This window comes from Mastigoproctus giganteus, chromosome 10 (assembly GCF_048544385.1).
Source record: "Mastigoproctus giganteus isolate SK-2022 chromosome 10, ASM4854438v1, whole genome shotgun sequence".
Classification (NCBI taxonomy): domain Eukaryota; kingdom Metazoa; phylum Arthropoda; class Arachnida; order Uropygi; family Thelyphonidae; genus Mastigoproctus; species Mastigoproctus giganteus.
In genome coordinates, this window is record NC_143584.1 from 130,735,847 (window position 1) to 130,759,024 (window position 23,178).

General features: G+C 39.9%; 1 protein-coding gene across 1 annotated transcript; it reads right to left on the reverse strand.

Moving 5' to 3' along the window:
* Positions 1-3,363: 3,363 nt before the first annotated feature.
* LOC150079287 (uncharacterized) lies at positions 3,364-20,700 on the reverse strand. Its single transcript, XM_090383022.1, has 3 exons — positions 18,675-20,700; positions 15,850-16,137; positions 3,364-3,437 (listed from the first exon to the last, which is right to left on the reverse strand). Exons 1-3 carry the CDS (start codon positions 20,698-20,700, stop codon positions 3,364-3,366), a joined length of 2,388 nt encoding a protein of 795 aa, XP_090239148.1.
* Positions 20,701-23,178: the final 2,478 nt, after the last annotated feature.

The window sequence follows — 23,178 nt, forward strand, 5'->3', positions numbered from 1 at the left end:
GATGTTACCAACAGCAAATTCAAAATGGGAAGCATTCAAAGACCGTATCTTGGAAGCTACTAGGCTTTACATACCAACTAAGAAATATTGTTCAAGGTTTAGGCCAAAATGGATGTCAGATGAACTAATGAGGCATATGGCAGAGAAGAAAAATGCATGGGATACTTACAAATTAACACATGACACAGGAGCCTATGATAGATACAAGTTGATATGCAACCAAGTTACAAAGGAGGTTAGGCAGGCGAAGGCAGATTACGAGAAATCCTTGGCAAGGGATGCAAAGAAAAACAGCAAAGAGTTCTTTACTTATGTAAACTCTAGAAGGAAGGGGATGAATCAGATTGGTCCACTTGATATTGATGGGTCAACTGTTGATGATCCTGCTCAGGTAGCTAACAAACTAAATGAATATTTTGCATCGACATTCACACATGAGGAGTTATTCAGCAAGGGGAATGGCAGAGGTGTATTCAACTCTAGCAGTAAGCTACAGAATCTTGAAATAACTGGGGGTAAAGTGGAGGAGAAACTGTTGAAGATAAACACAAGAAAGGCACCCGGGGTGGATGGGATCTATCCAGTTATATTAAAGGAGGCAGCAAAGGAAGTAAGCAAACCCTTAGCCATAATTATGAGAGCTTCCTTGGACTCAGGGGAGGTACCCATAGACTGGAAACGTGCAAATGTGACCCCAATTCACAAAGGAGGATCAAAGGCTGACACAAGTAACTATAGACCTGTGAGCTTAACTTCTGTTCCAGGAAAATTAATGGAGGCACTGGTTAAAGAAGCACTGCAGGATCATTTAGACAAGACTTCAGTTATAGCTCAGACACAGCATGGTTTTGTTAAGGGGAAGTCTTGCCTGACAAACTTGAATTGGATACTATGATGCAGTCACAAAAGAACTGGATGCAGGGAATAAATTTGATATTATATACTTGGATCTTAGAAAGGCTTTTGATACTGTTGCACATGGAAGACTGCTACACAAATTGGAGCAGTGTGACATTGGAGGCAAATTGCTGCTATGGATAAAGGGGTGGTTGAGTGGGAGAAGACAGAGAGTGGTAATCAATGGACACTGCTCAACGTGGACTAATGTTATTAGTGGAGTCCCTCAGGGCTCAGTGTTGGGTCCATTATTGTTTTCTGTATTTATAAATGATATTGATGATGGTATATCAAGCTTAATGTCCAAGTTTGCAGATGATACAAAGGTTGGCAGGGTTGTCAAGGACACTACTGACACTATGCTGCTGCAACAGGATCTGGAAAGGTTGAGCAGATGGGCTGAGAGGTGGCAAATGAAGTTTAACATTGACAAATGTAAAGTACTACACATGGGAAACAGCAACCCCAGAGCAACGTATCAACTCTGTGGTACTACACTGACAGTGGTAGAGAATGAAAGGGACTTGGGGGTGATTGTGCAGGCAGATATGAAGTTCTCTGATCAGTGCAGACGGGCTGCAAGAGTAGCTCATGGAGTATTGTCAATGATATACAGGAATTTTTCCAGCAGGGATAAGGAGGTGATTATTCCATTGTATAAGGCAATGGTCAGGCCACACCTAGAGTACTGTATACAGGTCTGGAGGCCTCATTTCAAGAAGGATGTAGAGCTGCTGGAATGAGTACAGAGAAGGGCAACAAGATTAGTGAATGGAACAAAGGGGTGCTCTTACGAAGAAAGGCTTAAGTTTTGCAAATTACAGTGTCTGGAGACTAGGCACCAGCGAGGTGATCTGATAGAGGTGTATAAAGCCTTGAATGGTTTAAGCATGCTCAATGCTGATGGGATTCTTCCTCTAGCTCAGAAAAATCACCTGAGAGGGCATAAATTCAAATTGAGGAAAGACAGATGTAGGATAGACGTGCGGAAATTTGCCTTTAGCCAGCGGGTGGTTGGTTGGTGGAACAGACTGCCATCCCTTGTGGTGGAGGTTGATAGCCTAAATAAGTTTAAGGCTCAGCTGGACAGGTATTTTGAACGAACAGAGGGGTGAAGTGGAAGTGGGTTTTTTTTTTTTTTTTTTTTTTTGGCTGATGCTGCACAAGCTTGCTTTCTTGCATCAAATGCCTCTACTAATGCTAATGCTAATGCTAAAAGTTAAAAATAAAATCATTTTAGAGAAAATTTAACTTGAATTTCTTGAATATTTTTTGACGTGAATATCTATTGATATATCGAAACAATGCAGAAGAGATGGGGCACAGAATGCTCATATCAGTCAAGTGACGGGAATTTTGTCGAGATGCATTTTGTGTATGGCCATTCCGAAATGTTAAATCGACGAACGCCACCTATGATTTCTGTCGATATCTCTCTTTTTTTTTTTTGGCCATTATCTCCCACATCATTCCAAGAATCTCGGAATGATGCTTTATAACAGGAAGAAGTGACTGCGATCAACCTCGTTCAAGACGACAGTTAGAATCGCAACTAGCCGTATTCTGGGCATTTACTTTGACATGATAAGGCCCTAAGCCAAAGCACGTGAAGAGGGACCCAAAAATATGTAATTATAGATTTTTATCCTCACAAAAGGAAACTGCGAGGCTCCATGGTTTGGTTCTCTGCTTAAGCTTAAATCTAGCTCTGGCCGTCCTGAATCCTGTGTCTATGGATTCTTCGATAACTATTCGTTGTAGTGGGTGTTTCAATTCAAAGAACACTGGGGTCTATCGCTTTTATTTTTAGGTTTAGACTTTTTGTCGTCTGGATCTTTTTTGTCGGATTTGGACAAAAATTTTTGAAATTGGTGTTATAATTCAATTACGTCCGTTTAGATTTTAGAGTTTCTAAATTTAAATTTTGCTTAATCAGCTGCTTTTTTCTCTCAGTGGGGGAGTTGTTCCTTCCCTTCTCGGTAAGTGAAGGGGAGGGACAAAATGTTCAGCAAAATTAAGGCACTGAGTAATGGATAGTTTTTTTTTTTTTTTAGTCAGTCCTGTATTTAATCGAAAAGAGAGAGTGAAAGCGAAGTGAAAGGAACAGAATAAGTTGTATTTTTATACGCAGCCTCTGTATCTTCTGCAGGAAACGCAATCGATTTTATTTAATGAGTTCAAAAAAAAACAAAAAACGAAACAAAACAAAATACAGCGGCTATAGTATGAGTAAATGCGACATAACTACCCTTGTACAACTAAATGCATGTATCAATTTCCAAAGAGTGAACATCACATACAACCGTTACATTTTCGGCTTTTTTTTTTTTTTTTAAATAAAATCGGTTTATGTTCGTTTCAGAATTGCACTGATGACATTTAACGGAGAACAACTTTTCCATTAAGAAAACTTCAACGGTTGGGTAAAATTTAAATTTAGTAATCTTAAATTCTAAACGGTAATATTTAGTTAAATTTTAACGTACGATCTAAAAACTTAAGTCCAGTATGACAAAGGTCGGCCGACAAATAGTCTAAACCTAAAAATAAGTGAGATATCCGAATGTGTTTTATTGAAATACTCCGTATATCATACTGAGTCACTTCCTTTTGGCTCATGCCACAAGAATTCAAACTCTTCAGACAGGAGATAGAAAGATCCGACTTAAGTTTTGTTGGTGGATCATACATAAATATATTCACCATACGGACCTTCTCATCGATGAGAAGGATCGAGAAATAACGAGTCGACTTTTTCACGCCAAGAACTGCTTATCATAAATAGTTTAAATTTTTGATCAGTGGCATATTCACACATTATCGGATAAGCCTGATTTCAAGTGTAATTTAGTGTTAATCGGTATTGTATATGACTGCTCGCTCGATCGCGCCACGCGAATTACCTGAGCGTTTGAACATTGAGCTTTATATTGAATCTGTTAGAGCGGAAGTGACGTCAGCAAGGGTGAGGTCATATGTTTCGATAGAAGTTTTTTTTTGATTTGGTAGTTGTTGGCGCATCGGCTTCTGTGGCCATATTGCACCTCCCAAGGTTTTTGCAGTACTTTGATCCAAGCCCGAGGCGGGAATCGAACCCGCGACCTTTGGGTTGCCGGGCAGGTACTTTACCCACTCGGCTAGCCCGGTCGGCCTTCGATAGAAGTGCTTTAAATTCAAAGTACATGTACTTCATTTTGTGTATATTTTTGCAGAACATCCACACCAAATATACACTTTCACTTTTGAATCACCTGTGACAGTGAAACTTAAGAGTTGACTTTCGAAAGATTAGATCTTATGTGACATAAGTTCACATTTTTAACAGCTCAAGGCATTAACACTTCCTGATTTACTCTAAAATATTTTCGATAATAAAATGCTATTCTTGCAGCTGCAATAATGAGACGATGCCTTTCTTGTTTTGTTATGTAAAAAAATATTAGGGAACTTCTTTGGGTATTTAACAGTCATCGTAATGAGAACAGTTATTACTGATTTTTACTCTTCTATCGGATAAGTCGGCAATCTAAAATGAAAATGTAGTGCACTAGAACTTGTAGCATTAAAATAAACATTTTGGGATCCCGCTATGAAATTGGTTTGTAAAGGATTGTTTTTTTTTTTTTTAATTATTATTATTTTTATTTTATTTGCTCTTCTCTTCAGGGTAACGTTAATGGTTCGTTTTCCTGCGGACTGTCAAAATGAGTTTTTAATTGCTGTGAAATAATTATTCGCCTGGATCTACTAATAGTGGGCCAAAAGCTTCTTGCAGAAGCCACCAGTAGGAGATTTCTGCAAGAAGCTTTGGCCCACTATTGGAAACCCACATTTCTTGATTAGATATGTAGTGTGTTAATTGCATTGCGAAACCAGAAATCTTTAATACACCATTTATACGAAATTTTTACACTTTTTTTTGTCCTTAGCAAAGTAAAAATCAATTTGTAATTCAAACCCTATATCTTTTCGTTGGTATCAACATAACGAGTTTGGCAGAGTGCCATCAGAATTTTCTCTACAAGTGATCAATTAAATTTTATGAAACTTAGGAAAATAAGAGTCTGTCTGAAATATTTCGCCTCAACGACCTCCAGTTATTCATGACTTATCACGCTCATGAAGTTTGGAAGATTTTTATGGCTTGTCTCCGTCTATTTAGATTGTATGATAAACTGGACGTTCAAGTAATAAAAATCTGAATTATTAAAAGGTTAATCGAACATTTCTTTTTTCTTACCAGGCATAACTGGAGAGTAATTTCTCACTCGGCTGTACAGTCGGAAGAAGAAAAAAATAATAAAATAAACCAGGCCAACTGCAGTTCGATTTAATAAAAATCCATAAATTTTGATGACTTCGCATTTCGTTTAATATTTCAAACCCTTAATTAGCCAAGCTCTGATGACATTTTTATGTCACCGTTTATGACATCATATATCTACATATCTACTCATACATAATCCTTGTCGCACAATTGCAGTCATTATTTTTAAGCTAGCGCGCGCGCACACACACACACAGTACCACTCTGCCCACCTAATTAACAGACTGCAGCTAAAAAAAAATTTAGCAGGAGGAGGGTATCCCTGAAGGTTGAGTGGTTACATCACATATCACTTAGGCGAAAGAGGACTGAGTTCAATTCCCATCGTCAGTACGAAGTAAAGTAATACTCAGGCTTCGACAAATTTGTTGCCAGTTGTACAACTTTACTTTCTCTTTCTTTCTTATTTCGCCACCGATTTACTCAACCGCCTTGAAATCCTGGCTAGCTAAAGCCAAAAAAAATTGCCTTTATTGTAGGATTGTTCAATTGTAGGAACCTGTGCTTTTATTAACCATTGCTTATAATAGGTTGACGTTATAAATCTAAGTTAGCTAGAATTTTATGGTTTAGATGGACATGCGTATATATGTAAAGGGCGACACCGGGAACGTCTCTTCAACTCCACCTCGAGTCACTGTAAAGAAGAGAATCAACTGTAAAAGGCCCAGAAATGTGATTGGTGTAGGTTTATGTGAAAAGTGTGCATGTTCTGTTGTGGTCTGGCCGCTTGGCTACCCAAAAGCATCAGTCACCTGGAGAGATGATGCTGGGTACTTGTCCACATCACAGGAAGGTGGGCCAGGATCCTCCTGGTGCCCATTCTAGAGGCTGGGGAAACCCACCTGTGGTGTAGATTATGACAAAAAAAAAAAAAAAAGCTTATGGTGCTGGTTAAAAAAAAAAAAACTGCACTACAATGGCTAATGCAGACAGAACACGAGGGGAAAAAAGGCAAAACAGGACAAAAAAATTAATAACAATATATATATATATATATAAAATAGATAAATAAATTCACTGCATTAGAGTGACGGCTGACTTCGGACAGAATGCGAGGGGAAAAAAAAAGTCAACATACACTAGAGAGAAAAAAAAAAAAATAAAATAAAATAAATAAATCAGTCAGCTACTGAGTGCTTAGCACTCAGGTTGAAGGGTCCGTAGTCACAAATGGTCGTTAGTATAGTATCTCAAATAGAGAGCATTATGGTACTGAAAAAAGTTTCTAGTACCCTGGCTTGGCCTAAAACTGAGGAATTAACGAAAACGTTGTCTATTTGAGTCTTTCCAGTTGTTGTGAATGAAAAGGGCGGGAGAAGCGACTCCGACTTCTTCCTGGAGAAGCGATTAAAGTCTTGGGGGAGAAGCGACTGGCAGGTGAGGGCCGTGCAAGACTCCGCGCAGGCGTCTCTCCCCCACCGCCGTCTCAACACTGGCTCTCTGAGTGCCACCTTGCTGGGACAACTCCAGCTTTGAAAATTGTTAAAAAATACTTCTCGTCGCAAAATTTATAAATGACCTTTATAAAATGATTAACTAACTATTTAGCAACCCTTTTGTCACAAAAAGGAGAATTACTTAGTAAAAAGAAGTGCACTATTGAAGTGCAATAAAAAATTGTTTTTTTAATTTTAACACAAAAAGTAAATGATAGATTTCAATCGGAATAGTTTCCCCTTGATAAGCATCGAATAACGCATAGCTAATGTGATTTTTAAATTTTTAGCTCCATTAGCGACGGAAATATGGGGGGGACACGAAAATTACTCACATTTTCCTGTCTGGCGCTGCCATTTTTAGTTTTAAATATATTTAAAATTATATTTTACGTCTACTCGTTGAGCTCTTTCCAACGGTATATAATAAGCTATAGGTTGTCAACAACATTTGTTTCCCCCCATTTTACTCCTCCCCATTTGTCAACAACGATCAATATGACATTATGTTGGCCCCATATTTCCTTCATTGCATTTTTACAATAAATCTAATTTCAAAATTTAATATTAAATAGTTTATTTAAAATAAACTTTCAAAATTCCAAGTCAATAGGTTCAGTGGTTCCAGAGATACAATGCTGTGACAGACGGACGGACGGACGGACAGACAGACAATCGAGTGACATTATAAGGTTCCTTCGTTAGACTACGGACCCTAAAAAGAAAATATCTATGTTGGACGCTGAGATAGTGGTGAGTTCCTCTCTGAGGATTTGTCTTTAAAGCTTGAAAGCTGTAACTGCAAAGTATTGAAGTGCTCTGAAGTATTGTATTGTATTGTATTGAAGTTCGCTGGAGTCTGGAGCAATACATCCAACTGTTTTTTTTTGCCGTGCAGTGTACGTGCTAGGTCTTCATAGGGAGCAGAGATCCGTTGTAACGGATCTCTGCTCTTGAATGAAAAACTCCACCAAATTGGTGGAGTTTTTCATTCAGCGAGACATGTCCAGTGACGAGGAATGAGGACTCAATGAGAACCAATTTCTGACAGCCTTAGAAGGCGTGAAAGTAACGCCTGGGTGCAACGTCCTGGTTACAGCACCATGGGGCGAATTATCCCAGCGAGTTTGCTATGTCTTTACTAACTCGTTGTAACAGCGAGCTTTATAGTTTATTCAACCATTGAAAATATATTTTGTGGATGCGCATCCCATGTGGTAAAGCGGTGTTCTATATGTATGTAACTGATCGCTAGTTGCAGGTGGTCGCCTATGTGTTCAGTGATTATTGGCCTCTGACCTCACAATATTCCAGTTTCGGGGTTATAAACATTAGTGTAAACAGTAGATTGAAACAAAGAACACCCAACATAAATTAAGCAGATAACTCACATTCAATATAAATATTTTTACGAATTATTATCAAGCTGGAATACTTAACTTTTGCACGTCTCTACACTTACGCATTAATACATACTGATACCTTATACTTTACATTTTTAACGATATGGCGTGACTTACTGTTTCTTAATTTACTGAGCATTTCGCAACGCAAAAAAAAGGCTACAACTTTATCCTTTCTAACTTATACACATTATTACTCTTTTACACACACACACACACACACACACACACACACACACACACACACACACACACACACACACACACACACACACACACACAGAGCAATCGTGGAATTTAAATTTTTAATTATTTAAATTTTGAATTTTATCCACCCCATCCATAATTGACTCTGAAGCATAGCTACCAGTATAAAAGGCCGAACAGCTTCTTACGCTAGAACTTTAATGGTCAGTCAATAGATAACAAGCGTAGATAGCAAGGTTCCCCCCCCCCACACTGAAAGTGGGGATTTTTTCGTTCCGCAAAACAGGCAAATCGACCAGAGAACACACTCAATTTACAGACATATTACATAAACGGGTATAGTATGTAAGAAATTATGGGTGGCCGTAATATAATAATTTTTATTTTTATTTTTGTATACAGAAAGCACATTGTTGTATACAACTCCCTTCACGGCTGCAAGCCAGAGGTTTATATAAAAGAAATTATATAACATAATAAAGAAAGATGGGAAAAAAATCATGACTTCAGAAAGGTTTGAACACTAGAGCGATGGATCCATGGCAGTGATGGATAGGTCCTCGGGAGTAGGTTCTAATGTCTTGTGACGCGGTCCTGAGAATGAAGTCGATCGAGTGCGTTCTCTCTATATTTCTTATCGACTGCAAACTTGTAGAGGTCGCTGTCCAAGGAGTGTATGTCCTGCAGCATTTGCACTGGTAAGAACCGATCAGAGAACTTTAACCGGTTTTGATGGCCTGAAGGATTGGATTGGCCCTAAGGCTTGGGACCGGGATCCTCCATCCGTATTTAGCCCAGAAATATGTTACCAAAATAATGCCAACCATCATTTCAACGGCAAAGACGATCTTCTCGTGACTGATGGCAGGAAGGTGTCTGATGCTGAGAGCTGCCGCCATCTGGGTGATCCTTGGTGCAAAGGGGCAGCCGAAATTTCCATATGGCCCACTTCAATAGGCAGAATTCCCCGGCGAAAATCCGTCTTAGCAGTTGAAGTCCAGACTTCACCGCTATAGAGTATGACCGGATATACACATGTCTTAATGTGTGTACACCCAACGTCCTGGTCTTGGACGTGTATAAGTTGTTGTTTAATCATCCACCGGAGTCGACAGAACTTTATTTGCAGGTGGTCTATGTGCTGTAGAAAGGAGAGCTTTTTTGATCAAAAATAACGCCCAGGTCTGTACGTTGTTGGACGGCAGAAATCGCGGATCCTCTTAAAATGGCTTGCACTATTGTTGGGTTTCAGTAGGGAAGGTTGGGGTTCTAACCGAGTACGGCTCTATGAATTTTGGCGTCAGTTTTCGTGTGTGCTGCCGCCTCGGTCGTTTGTTTTGCCGTTTCGGTTTTGAGCATGCTCCGGTGAGGCGAGTCGAGCTTTAGGTTTAGCTGTTGCGCCGAGGCTTAGTTGCCGATTCGGAGGAAAAAAATATTTTAGTTCTTATTTCGCCCGCTAGATGGCGCCACTTATTTTCGACATTAAATTAAAATTATTTTTTTACTTTACCCAGGCTCAAACCCAAGTCATTGCTACTGATGGTCCAGTGCTTATCCCCACAGCTACCCTTTCAGTTATAAGAATATGTGTAAATGTAGCTGTTATAGTTAAGAGTGGTGTGAGTGTGACGTAGGAAGTTGTATTTCGCCTTGTTCTGATTGGAGGGGGATACGAACCGATGTTCTGATTGGTCTGGGGGGTATAAACCGACTACGTCTGTGACTTTGCCTGTGATTTCTGGCCGGTTGATGCCGTAGAAGTCGTCTGTTTTACCGCGTTGGTTTTCAAGCTACCGTGTTCGCAATGAATTGTGGGTTCGTGCACACACACACACACACACACACACACACACACACACACACACACACACACACACACACACACGGAGATTGCCACGACATCGTAACTACCAGGAAACTGTGTCGCCATCTAGCGTGTCATTCTGAAAGCTGAAATTAATGATTTTATTTAAGATGTTTAAATAAATATATATTTTTTCCCCACATACTTGGGGACCACAACAGTTTGTGCACTGAGATTACCACGACAAAGTAAGACCTAGAAAACTGTGTCGCCATCTAGCGTGTCATTCTGAAAGCTGAAATTAATGATTTTTATTTAAGATGTTTAAATATATATATTTTTTTCTCACATACTTCTTGAACGGAGATTGCCACGACATCGTAACTACCAAGAAACGGTGTCGCCATCTCTGGAAGCATTCTGAAAGCTGAAATTAAAGATTTTATTTAAGATGTTTAAATATATATATATTTTTTTTTTTTTCCCACATACTTGGGGACCACAACAGTTTGTGCCCGGAGATTGCCATGACAATGGAAGACCTAGAAAACTGTGGCTCCCTCTAGTGAATAATTCTGAAAGCTGAAAAATCTGAAATTAAGGAATTTATTTCATTTTATGTCCTTTTTATGGTTAAATTTATATGTATATATTTTTTTTTACCCATAACTATTTGTGATGGTTCCTCTGGAATTTGTATTCTACTGTTTACCATCTATGGGAAAAAAAACTTAAGTTGCTTTTGATATTTACCAAAAAAGAAACTTTGGCTCCATCTAGTGAATAATTCTGAAAGCTGAAAAATCTGAAATTAAGGAATTTATTTCATTTTATATCCTTTTTATGGTTAAATTTATATGTATATATTTTTACCCATAATTATTTATGATGTTTCCATTTTTTCTCTGCAAGTTGAATTTGTATTCTGATGTGTAGAGTCTTTCTAAACAGGGAAAAAAAAAAACCTGAAAAGTAAAATGTGTTTATATTTATTTACCACCTTCGTGAAGCACTGGCGCCATCTTCTGTTTCTGTCTGCAAGTTCGATTTTTTTTTTTTTTTTTTTTTTAATATATATATATATATATTTGAAATCATTTTCTTTCCTAAAAAAGGTTATTGATTAATGGAAAATTAAAACTTATTTTCTTCTTTCTTTTTTAATATATATTTGAAATCATTTTCTTTTCTAAAAGTAACTTCTCAATTTTAAAAAGGTTATTGATTAATGGAAACTTATTTTCTACTTTCTAAGAAAAAAGACAGACAATATCTTTTTCAAATAGACATACTTTTATTTGTAAGTTTTACAGATGTAGTTACTAATCACAAAATCAACACTTACATATATACATAATAAAAAATAAAAATTACAACTTAGTGGGGTTTACAACTTAGTGGGGTCATTAGCATCCAAAGCATCCATATAAGATGCCAAGAAACATGGGTCGTTCCATAAGTGTTCCTGGTTTTCGTAGAACTCCGTCTGGAAAAAAAAAAGAAATGTTAGAAGATTACAACGATCCGCGCGTCGTTGGGAGTTTTAGTGGTATTAATGCATTACAAAAGCATACAAAATTATCCCGGCGTATCGTGAAAGAGTATTTGTCATCTCAGCCTGCTTATGTCAGACACAAACCTCAAAGAGTTAATTTTCCTAGAAACCAAATAATAGTTCCTGGATTACACCATACGTTTCAGTGTGACTTAGCAGAGGTTTCCAATCTGTCTGATGCTAATGGCGGAGTGCGTTATTTACTCGTCTGTATAGACGCTTTTTCTAGATACGCCTGGGTGAGAACACTTAGAAATAAAACATCGAAGCAGATGGTAAAAGCATTCAAATCAATTTTCAAGCAATAAACGCCATTCAGTCTTAACAGCGACAGAGGCAGAGAGTTTATCAACAAAGATGTGAGGGCTCTATTTAAATCTCTCAACATTAATTTTTATACTACTAGATCGGAGAAAAAGGCTGCAATCGCTGAACGTTTTATTCGAACTCTGAAAGAAAAAATATTTAAATGGATAACTTATTCTGAAAGTAAGAAATATGTGCATGTTCTTCCCGACATTGTAGCTACTTATAATCGAACCCCACATCGAGCCATAGGAATGCCACCTGCCGATGTCACTTTGCATAATGAAGAAGACGTCTACAGGAAATTGTACTTGAAAAAAACCAAAGAACAGATTCCTAAATTTAAACTGGGGGATCGTGTCGTTCTAAGTACAGGTTCACATCTATTCCGCAAAGGATTCTGGGGCAATTGGACGCGTGAGATTTTTACTATATCTCAAGTATTGAAACGAAGAAAACCAGTTGTGTACAGAGTACAAGACAAAACAGGCGAAACGATCGAAGGTACCTTTTACGAACAACAGCTTCAGCTTGTTAATATTCACGACTCGTTACCAATCGACGTGTATCTTATTGAAAAAGTACTTAAGGAGCGACGTGTGGGAGGAGAGCGTCAATTGCGTGTTAAGTGGCTAGGATATCCAGCTTCCTACAACAGTTGGGTTTCGGCTAAAGATGTTCTTCCTAACCCTACCTAGTAATGCCTGTATGGCTTTCCATCCCCAGAATACGCAATCTAATTTTACCATCGTCTTACCCGACACTATATCGCTGAAAGGCAAGTGGCAGGTAGCACTTGCCGAAATACACGTACCTAAGTCCTGGGACAATATTTCCGAAGGTTGGGCCGAGTTTGCAATTCTACAGAAAGAACCGACAATTAGGAACCCCGAGGTTTACATGTTGCACGACGAGTACGAAAATTCGACTAAATTGATTGAGCATATGTATGGTCTTAATGCCAATTTAGAGTTTAAAGTAGAAGAGACAGAATTCAAAGAGAGATTCACAATTCGTGTTAAAAATGGTTGTGAGTTGCGTATGCCTTTACGAACAGCTCGAATTCTAGGACTAGCCCACAAGGTAGCAGTGAGGGGTGATATTGTTGACAAATATAGAAATTTCAAAGGAGAGCACATCAGAAAGTGGATAGCTAAAGGTAAAATAGTGATACCATCAATAAAAACTGACAGTGAGTCTGTTGACAGGAAGCTTGTGTTCGTACAACCGCCGACTCGTGATGTTCGCGAGCATAAAATTCCTTATGGTCGTTACAATAGCGTCTCCGAAATTCTAAAGGTTATGACTTTTATAGCCCCCGAAATTAAAGGTTCTGTTAATGCACATGGTTTTGTTTCTTTCGAAATAGAAAGTAGTGTGCGTCTTTGCTTCCCTGAGACTGGACTCGGCGATTTACTCGGTTTTGAACGTATGCCCAATGGTTTCGAAGGAACGGTGAGATCGAAATTTCCGGGTGATATAAATAGAGGGGTCGGGTCTTATTTCGTTTATAGTGCCTTGATTGAGGACCAGTTTGTAGGCGATACTAGAGCGCCTCTGTTGCGAGTAGTACCGTTCGGAAGCAGTGGTGAATTCTTACATTTGGATTATTACCCTGTGCTTCTCTCAAGCATTCAGTCCGTTTCTATTCAAATTCGCACAGACACAGGTCAGTTATTTCCTTTCAGAGGTGGTAAAACTCTAATTAAGTTGCATTTTCGGCCTCAATGAACGCGTACGTCGAATACTACAAAGTGCAGGCGGGGGGGAAATCCCTACTTTGCAGGAGCAGTGATCCAGAGGGGCCAGGGTTTAGGCAGTATATTCCGATCAGCATTTACATTTCTTTCTCCACTTTTGAAACCCGCTGCCAAGTTCATAGGTCGCCAAGTGTTGTCGGCAGGTCGTAATATGATCGATGATGTCATTTCGGGGGCACCCGTGAAACGATCATTTATAAATCGAGCTTCTGAAGTAGGACAGGCCATTAAGCAAAAAGTCCGTAGTCAGAGTGGAGGCAAGCTTCGAAAAAAAAAAAATATCAGGACATCTTTCAATGATGGGCGAGGTTATGATGTCAGAATTAGACCTGTTTGCACAGCCTGCTACGAATCTATGCATCGAACAATCTTCATACGTTACATTCTTGCCTTTAGCATCCGTGGATACGCCGGGACCAATAGAATTTTCCATACCCGGAACATCTGAAGAATATCTGGACCTGGGAAAAACTTATTTGCGACTCAAAGTACAGTTAACTCAAAGCGATGGAAAAGAACTAACATCGAGTGTCGGCGTTGTCAATAACTTTTTTCACTCCATGTTTAAACATGTGGATCTTTTCGTTCAAGACAAATTAATTAATCCAAGCAGCGACACATATCCGTATAGAGCTTATTTAGAAACGCTTTTGAATTTTGACAGAGGAGCAAAAAAATCCCAGCTCACTACAGAACTGTTCGTAAAAGACAATGTTCCCGATGTTCCGCAAATGTTTTCTCAGGCCGACAGCGGCATGAATCAACGTATGAAGTTTTTTTCGAAAACCAAAACTGTGGAACTTTTGGGTCGTCTCAGACTAGATTTGTGTCATCAGGCCAAATATATTATTAACAGCGTATCGATCCGTCTTAGAATGGTTCGCAGTTCGCCCGAGTTCTGTCTGCTGTCTCTCGACAATACTGCTAAAATTCATATATGCGAGGCGTGTCTTTTTGTGCGTAAAGTTAAACTTAACCCCAGCATACAGTTAGCGCACATGAGTGTTCTTGAAAAACATCCCCTTGTATATCCCATTAACAGAGTTGATGTAAGTTACTATTCAATTCCAAAAGGCATGTCAGACTGTACCCGAGACAATATATATCTAGGCCAGATCCCCGCTCGTTTAATAGTCGGTATTGTGTCCAGTGATAGTTTCAACGGCTCCCTCAAAACCAACCCATTCAATTTTGGTCACTACAACCTGTGTTATTTACTTCTGACTGCTGATGGTGTGCAGTACCCTTCCATTCCGCTAACACCCGATTATAAGAATGGACATTATACGCGGTCCTACCTATCACTGTTTACATCGCTAAATAAATGGAATTCCGACTGCGGTAACGACATATCAATCTTGGATTATACAGAAGGGAACGTGCTTTATGCTTTTGATCTAACTCCAGACAGTAATGCGGTGGGCGCACATATTAGTTCTTTACGACGAGGTGGAGTTCGGCTCGAACTGAAATTCGCAGAACCTCTACCCAAAAACGTTACAGTGATCTTGTATGCCGAATTCGAAAACATTCTTTCTGTGACTAAAGACCGTTCGATAATCGTAAATTATGAACACTAGAGATATATTAAAGGTTTTAGAAGCAGACAGTGAATCGAGAAAACATCTGATAGGTGTCTGTGCCAGGGACGAGTTACCGTCAAGAATACAGAGAAAACCAGCATTGTTAGTCATCAATACGGACTTTTCGTATATGCCAGGCACTCACTGGATTTGCATCTTCCTGGGAAAAAACAGCAGTCAATATTTCGACAGCTTTGCAAGAGCGCCGACACAGGACATTGCAGAGTTCCTTAACCAAAACAGCAAGAAATGGACTTATAACAAAGTGGTGATTCAACATCCAGAATCTATAGCTTGTGGACTACACTGTATTTTTTTCCTAATACATAGGTGTAGAAATATTTCTATGTCAAAGATTGTAAACAAATATTATTGTAAAGATTTGTGGGCAAATGATGTTAGAGCCACATTACATGTACTTCAACATTTACTTGCAAAATAAAATTTTATTTTATTTTAAAAGTGTCTGTTTTATTGAAAAAAACTTACCACAACGATATCCAAGTGTGTTTTCTTCTCAAACGACGCGGTGATATCAGAGCAGTATATCGGCTTTTGACATGCTTACGGGATTTTTTTTTCACTCCGCCCTCGGGCTGTTGTTGCTGCGCTTCAGAATCGGGAATTCTGGGTAGTGAGACGGCGGCGGCGGTGGCGGCTGCTGATACGGTACCCTCGATGTCATTCGATGCCGTCGGAGACGGCTGTTTTGCGGCATTATTTTTCAGACCTAAATATGTTTGCAGTATCTGAAGGTACATTTTAACTTTTGACTCTGGCGGTAAATCCTGCCTTTTTAAGATTTGAGACATTTGCTCGTCTAAAGAAAGCATCTGTTTTTGTTCTGGCGGTGCAGCTACAAGCAAGAATTTGCGTAAAGACTCGTTCATTTCGAATCAAACTTGCAATTAGTGGGGCTACGATGCTGGCCAATAATGGGAACAGAGCACCTCCTTGTTGAATTATTAACTTCCGTCTGGTTTTAAATGCCACTTTTTTATCTGCTAGTGTTCTGAGCAGACGTTTTTTGCGCTGTAACTTGTTTTTCACTCTGTCAGGCAAAGGAATACAGCCTTTGATTATATTTTTGCAGATTTCACAGAGCAAATTTATTTGTGTGGGGTCTGAGCTCTTTAGCAGAGTGGATGCTTGTTTTGGTCGAGCTTCCGCCAGATACTTTATGAAATTAGCGTTGTTTTTTAGACGCTTAGCCATGAGGGCACATAGATTATAGTAGATCCTTCGCTTGGCAATACGTGTGAGCGCAGCCTTAGTATATCTGCAGTTTCCTGACGAAAATCAAACAGCAAATATGAATGCGGATCGCGTGTGGCATCTTTATATATGTCGACTAAAACTCGTGTCCTTCCGGGAAACACTTGGCTAGCTAGATGTGAGATTTGTCGCGAGTCGCGAGGGTTTTTAAAAACAATCAAGTAGTGTGAATTCAAGCTAATTGTACGGAACTGTGTACCTTGGGAGAACAAATTTTGCGTTAATAATATTACACTCAGATTTCTGTGATGCGATCCTTTAATAAATATCTCTGACACAACAATACTATCTTTTACTTGGCTGATAAGATCATCTAAAACAAGTAAATTGTTTACTTTTGGATCGAATTCGGGGATGTTTAAACCATCCACGAACTCGATTTGCGGGTAACACTGAAACTTATCTTGAAGTTCTGAATAGCAATAGACGATTCTTTGAGGTGGTGGCGAAATTAAATGTTCACTATTTTCTAATAGAGACAACACAAATGTTGTCTTGCCGCTCTGTGTCGCTCCCGAGACTATCGCTGTGAAGGGATGATGAAACATTATGTAAATGATCGCGCGCAAGTCTGGACCATGTATTTATGTGTGTTCGCGCGCCGATGCGAGAGGCAGGACTAGTAACGGTAAAAGACAGAAGGTGACGTCTCCAGAAAAAAAACGAAACATTGTCCCCTTTTTTTTAAAAAAAAACAAAAAAACTGTGAGTTATGAAAAAAGGTGTTCCCCTTCATCTAAGCGCGCCCGTCACTTCGTGACGGGTGGGAGGGGTGCCGCGATCCCCCCGTGTGCGCGCCCATCACAACGTGATGGGTGGGAGGGGTGCCGCGATCCCCCCACGCTCCGGCGCCCTGCGATTCCCATCCGAGTGCCGTCACGAATGTGACGTCGGTGGGAATAGGATGGGGAAGACGTGCCCGATCGACTTCGCCGACATCCTGAAAAAAAAAGGAGACGTCACCAGAGGTAGCCATTGAAAAACTGCTTAGTGTCAAAAACATGGGGATTTCACTGGGTTTTTTTTTCTAATGTTGAAAGTATGATGATTAGGTGGTTAGCTTTCGCTATGTGTCTTGGAAATATCCATAAGGGTAAGTGCGTGTGTCGTCTCCTACCACACGTTTAGCGAAAGTAAATCCAAACCTTTTTGTTACTGAGGACTCAAGGAGACGAGAAGTACGTTTGTCTCTCCGGACAGAAAACGGTACCTCGACAGAAACGTCAACATGTTGGCCTTTTGCAGCAGCAGTCATAACGTCCATGTTGATCAGCTTCGCGTTTTTGGCATTAAGAGTCACACCCTTGCATTTGGTCACTGTTTTACCCCCTTGGGTGCGGAAGGAGTAAGATTTGGGACCGGTCGAGGCAAACTCAACAATGTGGTCCCCAGACAATTCGTCTCTGAGCTGACCCAGCGAGTGACCTATGGGTGGACGTTCGTCGCCCGGTTTTTGGACGAACACCATCGAGTCGGTATCGCAATATAAAAGAGATAGGCGTAGGGGGGCCATAGCTTTGTAGAGCTTTATTCGGCCATAGGAAGCGACGAAAGAGCCAATGACTGCATTGCCCCGACGGTGTGTTTCTTCCGTTCCGTCAATCGGGGCAAATGCAACTTGCATTATTTCTTCCGACACTAACATGGCGTCGTGGATGATTTTTGTGTCATCCATGAAAAGCTTTACAACGCTTTCGTAAGTGTTACATACTGCAGTGCTCACCCTATTAGTTCTCATTGCGAGCCGTCCCCAGAGACTATTGAGACATAATTTTGCAAGTGCACGCTTAGCGGGGTTCGCCTTTATTTCGTGCCTGTCCATAGAAATACCTTCCCTACTTTTAAAATCGGAAATGTATGCATCGGGTTCAACCCCTTCGGGCCAGCCCGACGCCTCCTGTTTGATTTTCAAGAAGGTGTCTATGTAGCCACCAAATAACGACTTATGGCTCTCTTTGAAATGCCAAACTTCGTAGATGTTATCAATTTTATAACCGCTCTCAACAGCCAGGTAAAACTCAGGCGTGCACCAGATTCCCGAAAAGCTCCGATCCTCGTGATTACAAGTGGGCGACATCTGCTCGGCACAAGCACCGCATAGTGGGAACACTAGCTTGCCATTGGAGCTTATTGGGAGGACAGGTAAGAACTCCTTTTCGGGCGCTGTCACCCTAGCATGGATTATACCAAAGTATGCATTGTGACTATAGTCAAAGTCGCTAAGAATGACTTCAGGGTGACCGCGAGGAAATACGCCGTATTTGCAAACCCACGGATACAACGAACAGAAATCCACATAGTGAATCTCCTCGTTATCCGCCACCTTGTGGTAAAGTTTAAAACAGTCAACTCTACCACCTCTGAGAGCGCTACGAGGGGTAATCGATTCGTGCGTTATGAATGCTGCAACAAATTCTTTCATGGCAGGGTCGTTTTTCTGTTGGTTGTCAAACTGGCATTCCCATACGGAAACCACATCATATCCCTGAGCCCTAATGAAGGCCTCACGATCCATGGTTTCAGCGTATAGGGCACCCATAGGTTTGTATCTCTGTGTCTGTATAGTGCTAGACCGAAAACACTTCTTGCACCCGTGATAGTAACAACCATAGAATTCGTAAGCGGTTCTATCACATACCCCATCTAAAAAAAAAGGACCTACTCTAACTTCCCCACCCTGCGACCGAGCGTGTTGAATTTTAATGTTGTTCTGTTGTTCCAGCCACGAAAGCCAAGCCAACGCCTTCCTACTCTGTGTGTTACTCCCTATGTAGCCGCCAGGTGGCAGGATAGCCATTGTGTTTGGTTCTAAATAGTTTCTGGCAAAGATCCTGCTACAAGCACCGGCTATAGTAACATCCTGACAGAAAGGATCAACTTGCGAGACTGCTATGAAGAGAGAACGGAACTTATTGCAGGAATCTCGCAATACCCTCACGTCGTCTAAGGCATAGGCCAAAAGTTCACATTTCAGGTTGTAGGTATCTCGTGACTTCTCTTGGTACCATAACACGAATTCCGTACGGGTTTCTTCGCTCATGAATTCCGGTTTAAAATATTTTTGGTCGGGCAAAGCTCCCACATAATCTAATGTATCTATCTTGTGGAATTCGTGAGGGAAGAAGCCCCTACGCACCTCTGGCAGCTCGAACATAGCTGGCAGTTTTCGGAGTGGAACTGCTAGATAGGAATAAGAGTCCAAGAAGACTATGTTTAGCGATGACAGAAAGATGCCCAAAATCTTTGACCCATCATAGATAGTGCGAGGAACTATGTGTTTCGCAAAAATATAAGAAAGCACAAAGTAGCCGTCAAAACCGCGAAGGTTGTGGGCGATTACTCGCACATTCCTATATTTTGGCTCTGTGCGTCGAAGTTTTCGGCCATCACTACCTCGTTTCAAGGTCTCTCGGACTCCTAACAATTCATCCAAAAACTCAGCCATGCAATTTCGGCCCCAGTAAACGCGTTCTTGGTTGTCAAAAGAAGCAACGCAGAGCACAGCCACATGTTCACCATCCAGCAAGACTGTTTCTGTGTCAAAGTAGACAACAGAAACATCGTGCTTTGGGTCCTCAGGTTTTTTAACAAAACAATGTTGTGTTTTGTGCACAGTTTTACAATGGCTGCAAAAGTCGGGGTGGATGCATTTGTGTGCTGTATTGGTAAGAAAAGTGCACATACAAATGCTACAGCGATGCACTTCTGAGCAGGTTTTGTTTGCCCTGTGAGCATTAATGCATGCTTCGCCTTGGAAAAATCGATTACACAAATTACACAGGAGAAGGTTGTCTTCATTATGAACGGCGACAGCTCTGCATCTATTGCACTTGAAAGGGCAATTGTGTGTGTTTAGTCTCTCGCGAGTAGGTAAGACTTTAAGGCAGAGGGGACAATAATAATCACTGCCAAACAGAGCTTTCAAAGATCGCACAAGATCATAATGTCTGTCGTGACTGAGTAGAAATATCGGTTTATCAGCAGCGGGGCCCCGATACGCAACTTCAAAACCGCACTCAGCGGAAATTACAACAAGTTGGTAATCGGGAATCGCACGCTGAAACAGTTCAACTTCATTCAAGCCACAACTTTCTAAATCAACCCCTGCAATTCCGTGTAAATTTGTAGCCCTGATAGTTTGCATGCTACATTTATCCTCTCGCACCTGTCTGTATGTTTTAGCATCGTCCTGATGGGCAGAAATACCGACTGCAATAGCTCGGGCGAGGCATAAACTATCGGTATTGTTGATTTGAATGACAGCTTTTTTTTTTTTAAAAAATCATTCAAATTCAACATTGCCCGTTTTTTTATATTCTCAGAACGATTACCACCCTCCCCCCTATTCGTGATATTAATAAGAATTACGTCCAGACTCAAGTCGTCCGTTATCATAAATTCACTATTTGATTGATCGACTGCTATAAAAGCTGCCATCACACGGTCAAACGTTAGATCCGTTAGGGGCATAAAAGGTAAATTTATGGGGGTTTTTAGGCTAGGTGCATCTAAACACAATCTAACGTGGGAATAATCGCCTTGACTGTTTAATTGGCGATTATTTCCTCTAGCATCCGTCGAAAGTTCGAAAAAAACAGATCCCCGTCTGCTAAATCTGCCAAGTTTCTAAATCGGACCTCGTAAGATTTAAACAAGGTCCGATATTTTTGTGAAAAACGAACTACCCCATCCTGTATCTGGTAGTTGTTGTTCTTCTGGAAGTCTGCTTCTCTTTCTTCCATCTAAAATTTAAAAAAAAGTGTCGCATAAGATTTAGGGATTTGTTTTCGTGAAAAAAAAAAAAAAAAAAAAAAATCTATAGACATACTTACATCATCGTCCTCGGCGTTAAAACACAGTAAAGATGAACTATCGAGCTCAGTTTCATCTTTACCAGCACCTTCTAAACTAGAGCATCCGGGTCGAGCCTCAACATTATCAGTAGTAGTAGTAGTAGTAGTAGTAGTAGTAGTAGCAGACAGTAAAGATGAACTATCGAGCTCAGTTTCATCTTTACCAGCACCTTCTAAACTAGAGCATCCGGGTCGAGCCTCAACATTATCAGTAGTAGTAGTAGTAGTAGTAGTAGTAGTTATTAAAGAACTCGGCATTCTGAAAGAGTAGCATAAAGAAAACACAGTTACTAAACAATAATTCTATAAACATTTTTTTTTTAAAAAATCAAATAAAAATTTTTCAGTAATGAAAAAAGAAATACTCACACTAGTGTACACTAAGCTTTGACAGTAGTCAATTTCCGCCTTCATCATTTCAGTTTCCTCGTATTCTTTTTCAATCTTCATAACATCATTTAGGAATGATGAATCGTCATCCATTGCTAGTAAAACTTCTTCCATGTTCATAATGATAGCTTGTAAGCAGGTGTGATATGTGGTCGTATTGACCCCCTTTTAAAGCAAACTCGTGGATTGAAACGACATTTGACGACAACCAATCAGTGCTTAGATTCAAGAGTCACAACCAATAGGAAATTACTACAGTATGAGAGTTAAAGTCACAGCCTATAGGAAATCACTACGGTATGATGGTGAAATGCAAAAGACATTGAAGGAAATACCTGTGGGAATGCTTTTGTGAACTAGCGGACTCAATGTCTCCCAAACAACCACATTTGAAGATAAGTTATCTTTTTTTTTTTCATACCAAATTTGAAGAAAAGCTTTGGGGACGATACCAACGTTAGTTATGGTGGGATTATGTCCTTTGTACGACATGTCACAAACAACAACAACAGCAACATTTGAAGGCAAGTTATCTTTTTGTTGTATGACATGTCACAAACAGACACATTTGACAGTGAGCTATCTTTTTTTTTTTCCCATCCACTCAGGAATGCTATAGAATTGTGAACATCTGTGCAGCTTGCATTGAAGGAAATACCTGTGGAATGCTTTCGTGAACTAGCGGACTCAATGTCTCCCACATTTGAAGATAAGTTATCTTTTTTTTTCATACCAAATTTGAAGAAAAGCTTTGGGGACGATACCAACGTTAGTTATGGGGGATTATATGTCTCCCAAACAACCACATTTGAAGATAAGTTATCTTTGTCTCCCACATTTGAAGATAAGTTATCTTTTTTTTTCATACCAAATTTGAAGAAAAGCTTTGGGGACGATACCAACGTTAGTTATGGGGGATTATATGTCTCCCAAACAACCACATTTGAAGATAAGTTATCTTTTTTTTTTCATACCAAATTTGAAGAAAAGCTTTGGGGACGATACCAACGTTAGTTATGGTGGGATTATGTCCTTTGTACGACATGTCACAAACAACAACAACAGCAACATTTGAAGGCAAGTTATCTTTTTGTTGTATGACATGTCACAAACAGACACATTTGACAGTGAGCTATCTTTTTTTTTTCCCATCCACTCAGGAATGCTATAGAATTGTGAACATCTGTGCAGCTTGCATTGAAGGAAATACCTGTGGAATGCTTTCGTGAACTAGCGGACTCAATGTCTCCCACATTTGAAGATAAGTTATCTTTTTTTTTCATACCAAATTTGAAGAAAAGCTTTGGGGACGATACCAACGTTAGTTATGGGGGATTATATGTCCTTTGTACGACATGTCACAAACAACAACAGCAACA

Coding starts and splice junctions, on each gene's coding strand:
- LOC150079287 (XM_090383022.1), bottom strand. CDS start 20,700: ATGCAAACTATCAGGGCTACAAATTTACACGGAATTGCAGGGGTTGAT. Junction 16,138..18,674: donor CCTCCCAATAAGCTCCAATG/GCAAGCTAGTGT, acceptor TCTTGCTTGTAG/CTGCACCGCCAGAACAAAAA. Junction 3,438..15,849: donor CGGAGTGAAAAAAAAATCCC/GTAAGCATGTCA, acceptor ACTTATTTTTAG/GTTTAGACTATTTGTCGGCC.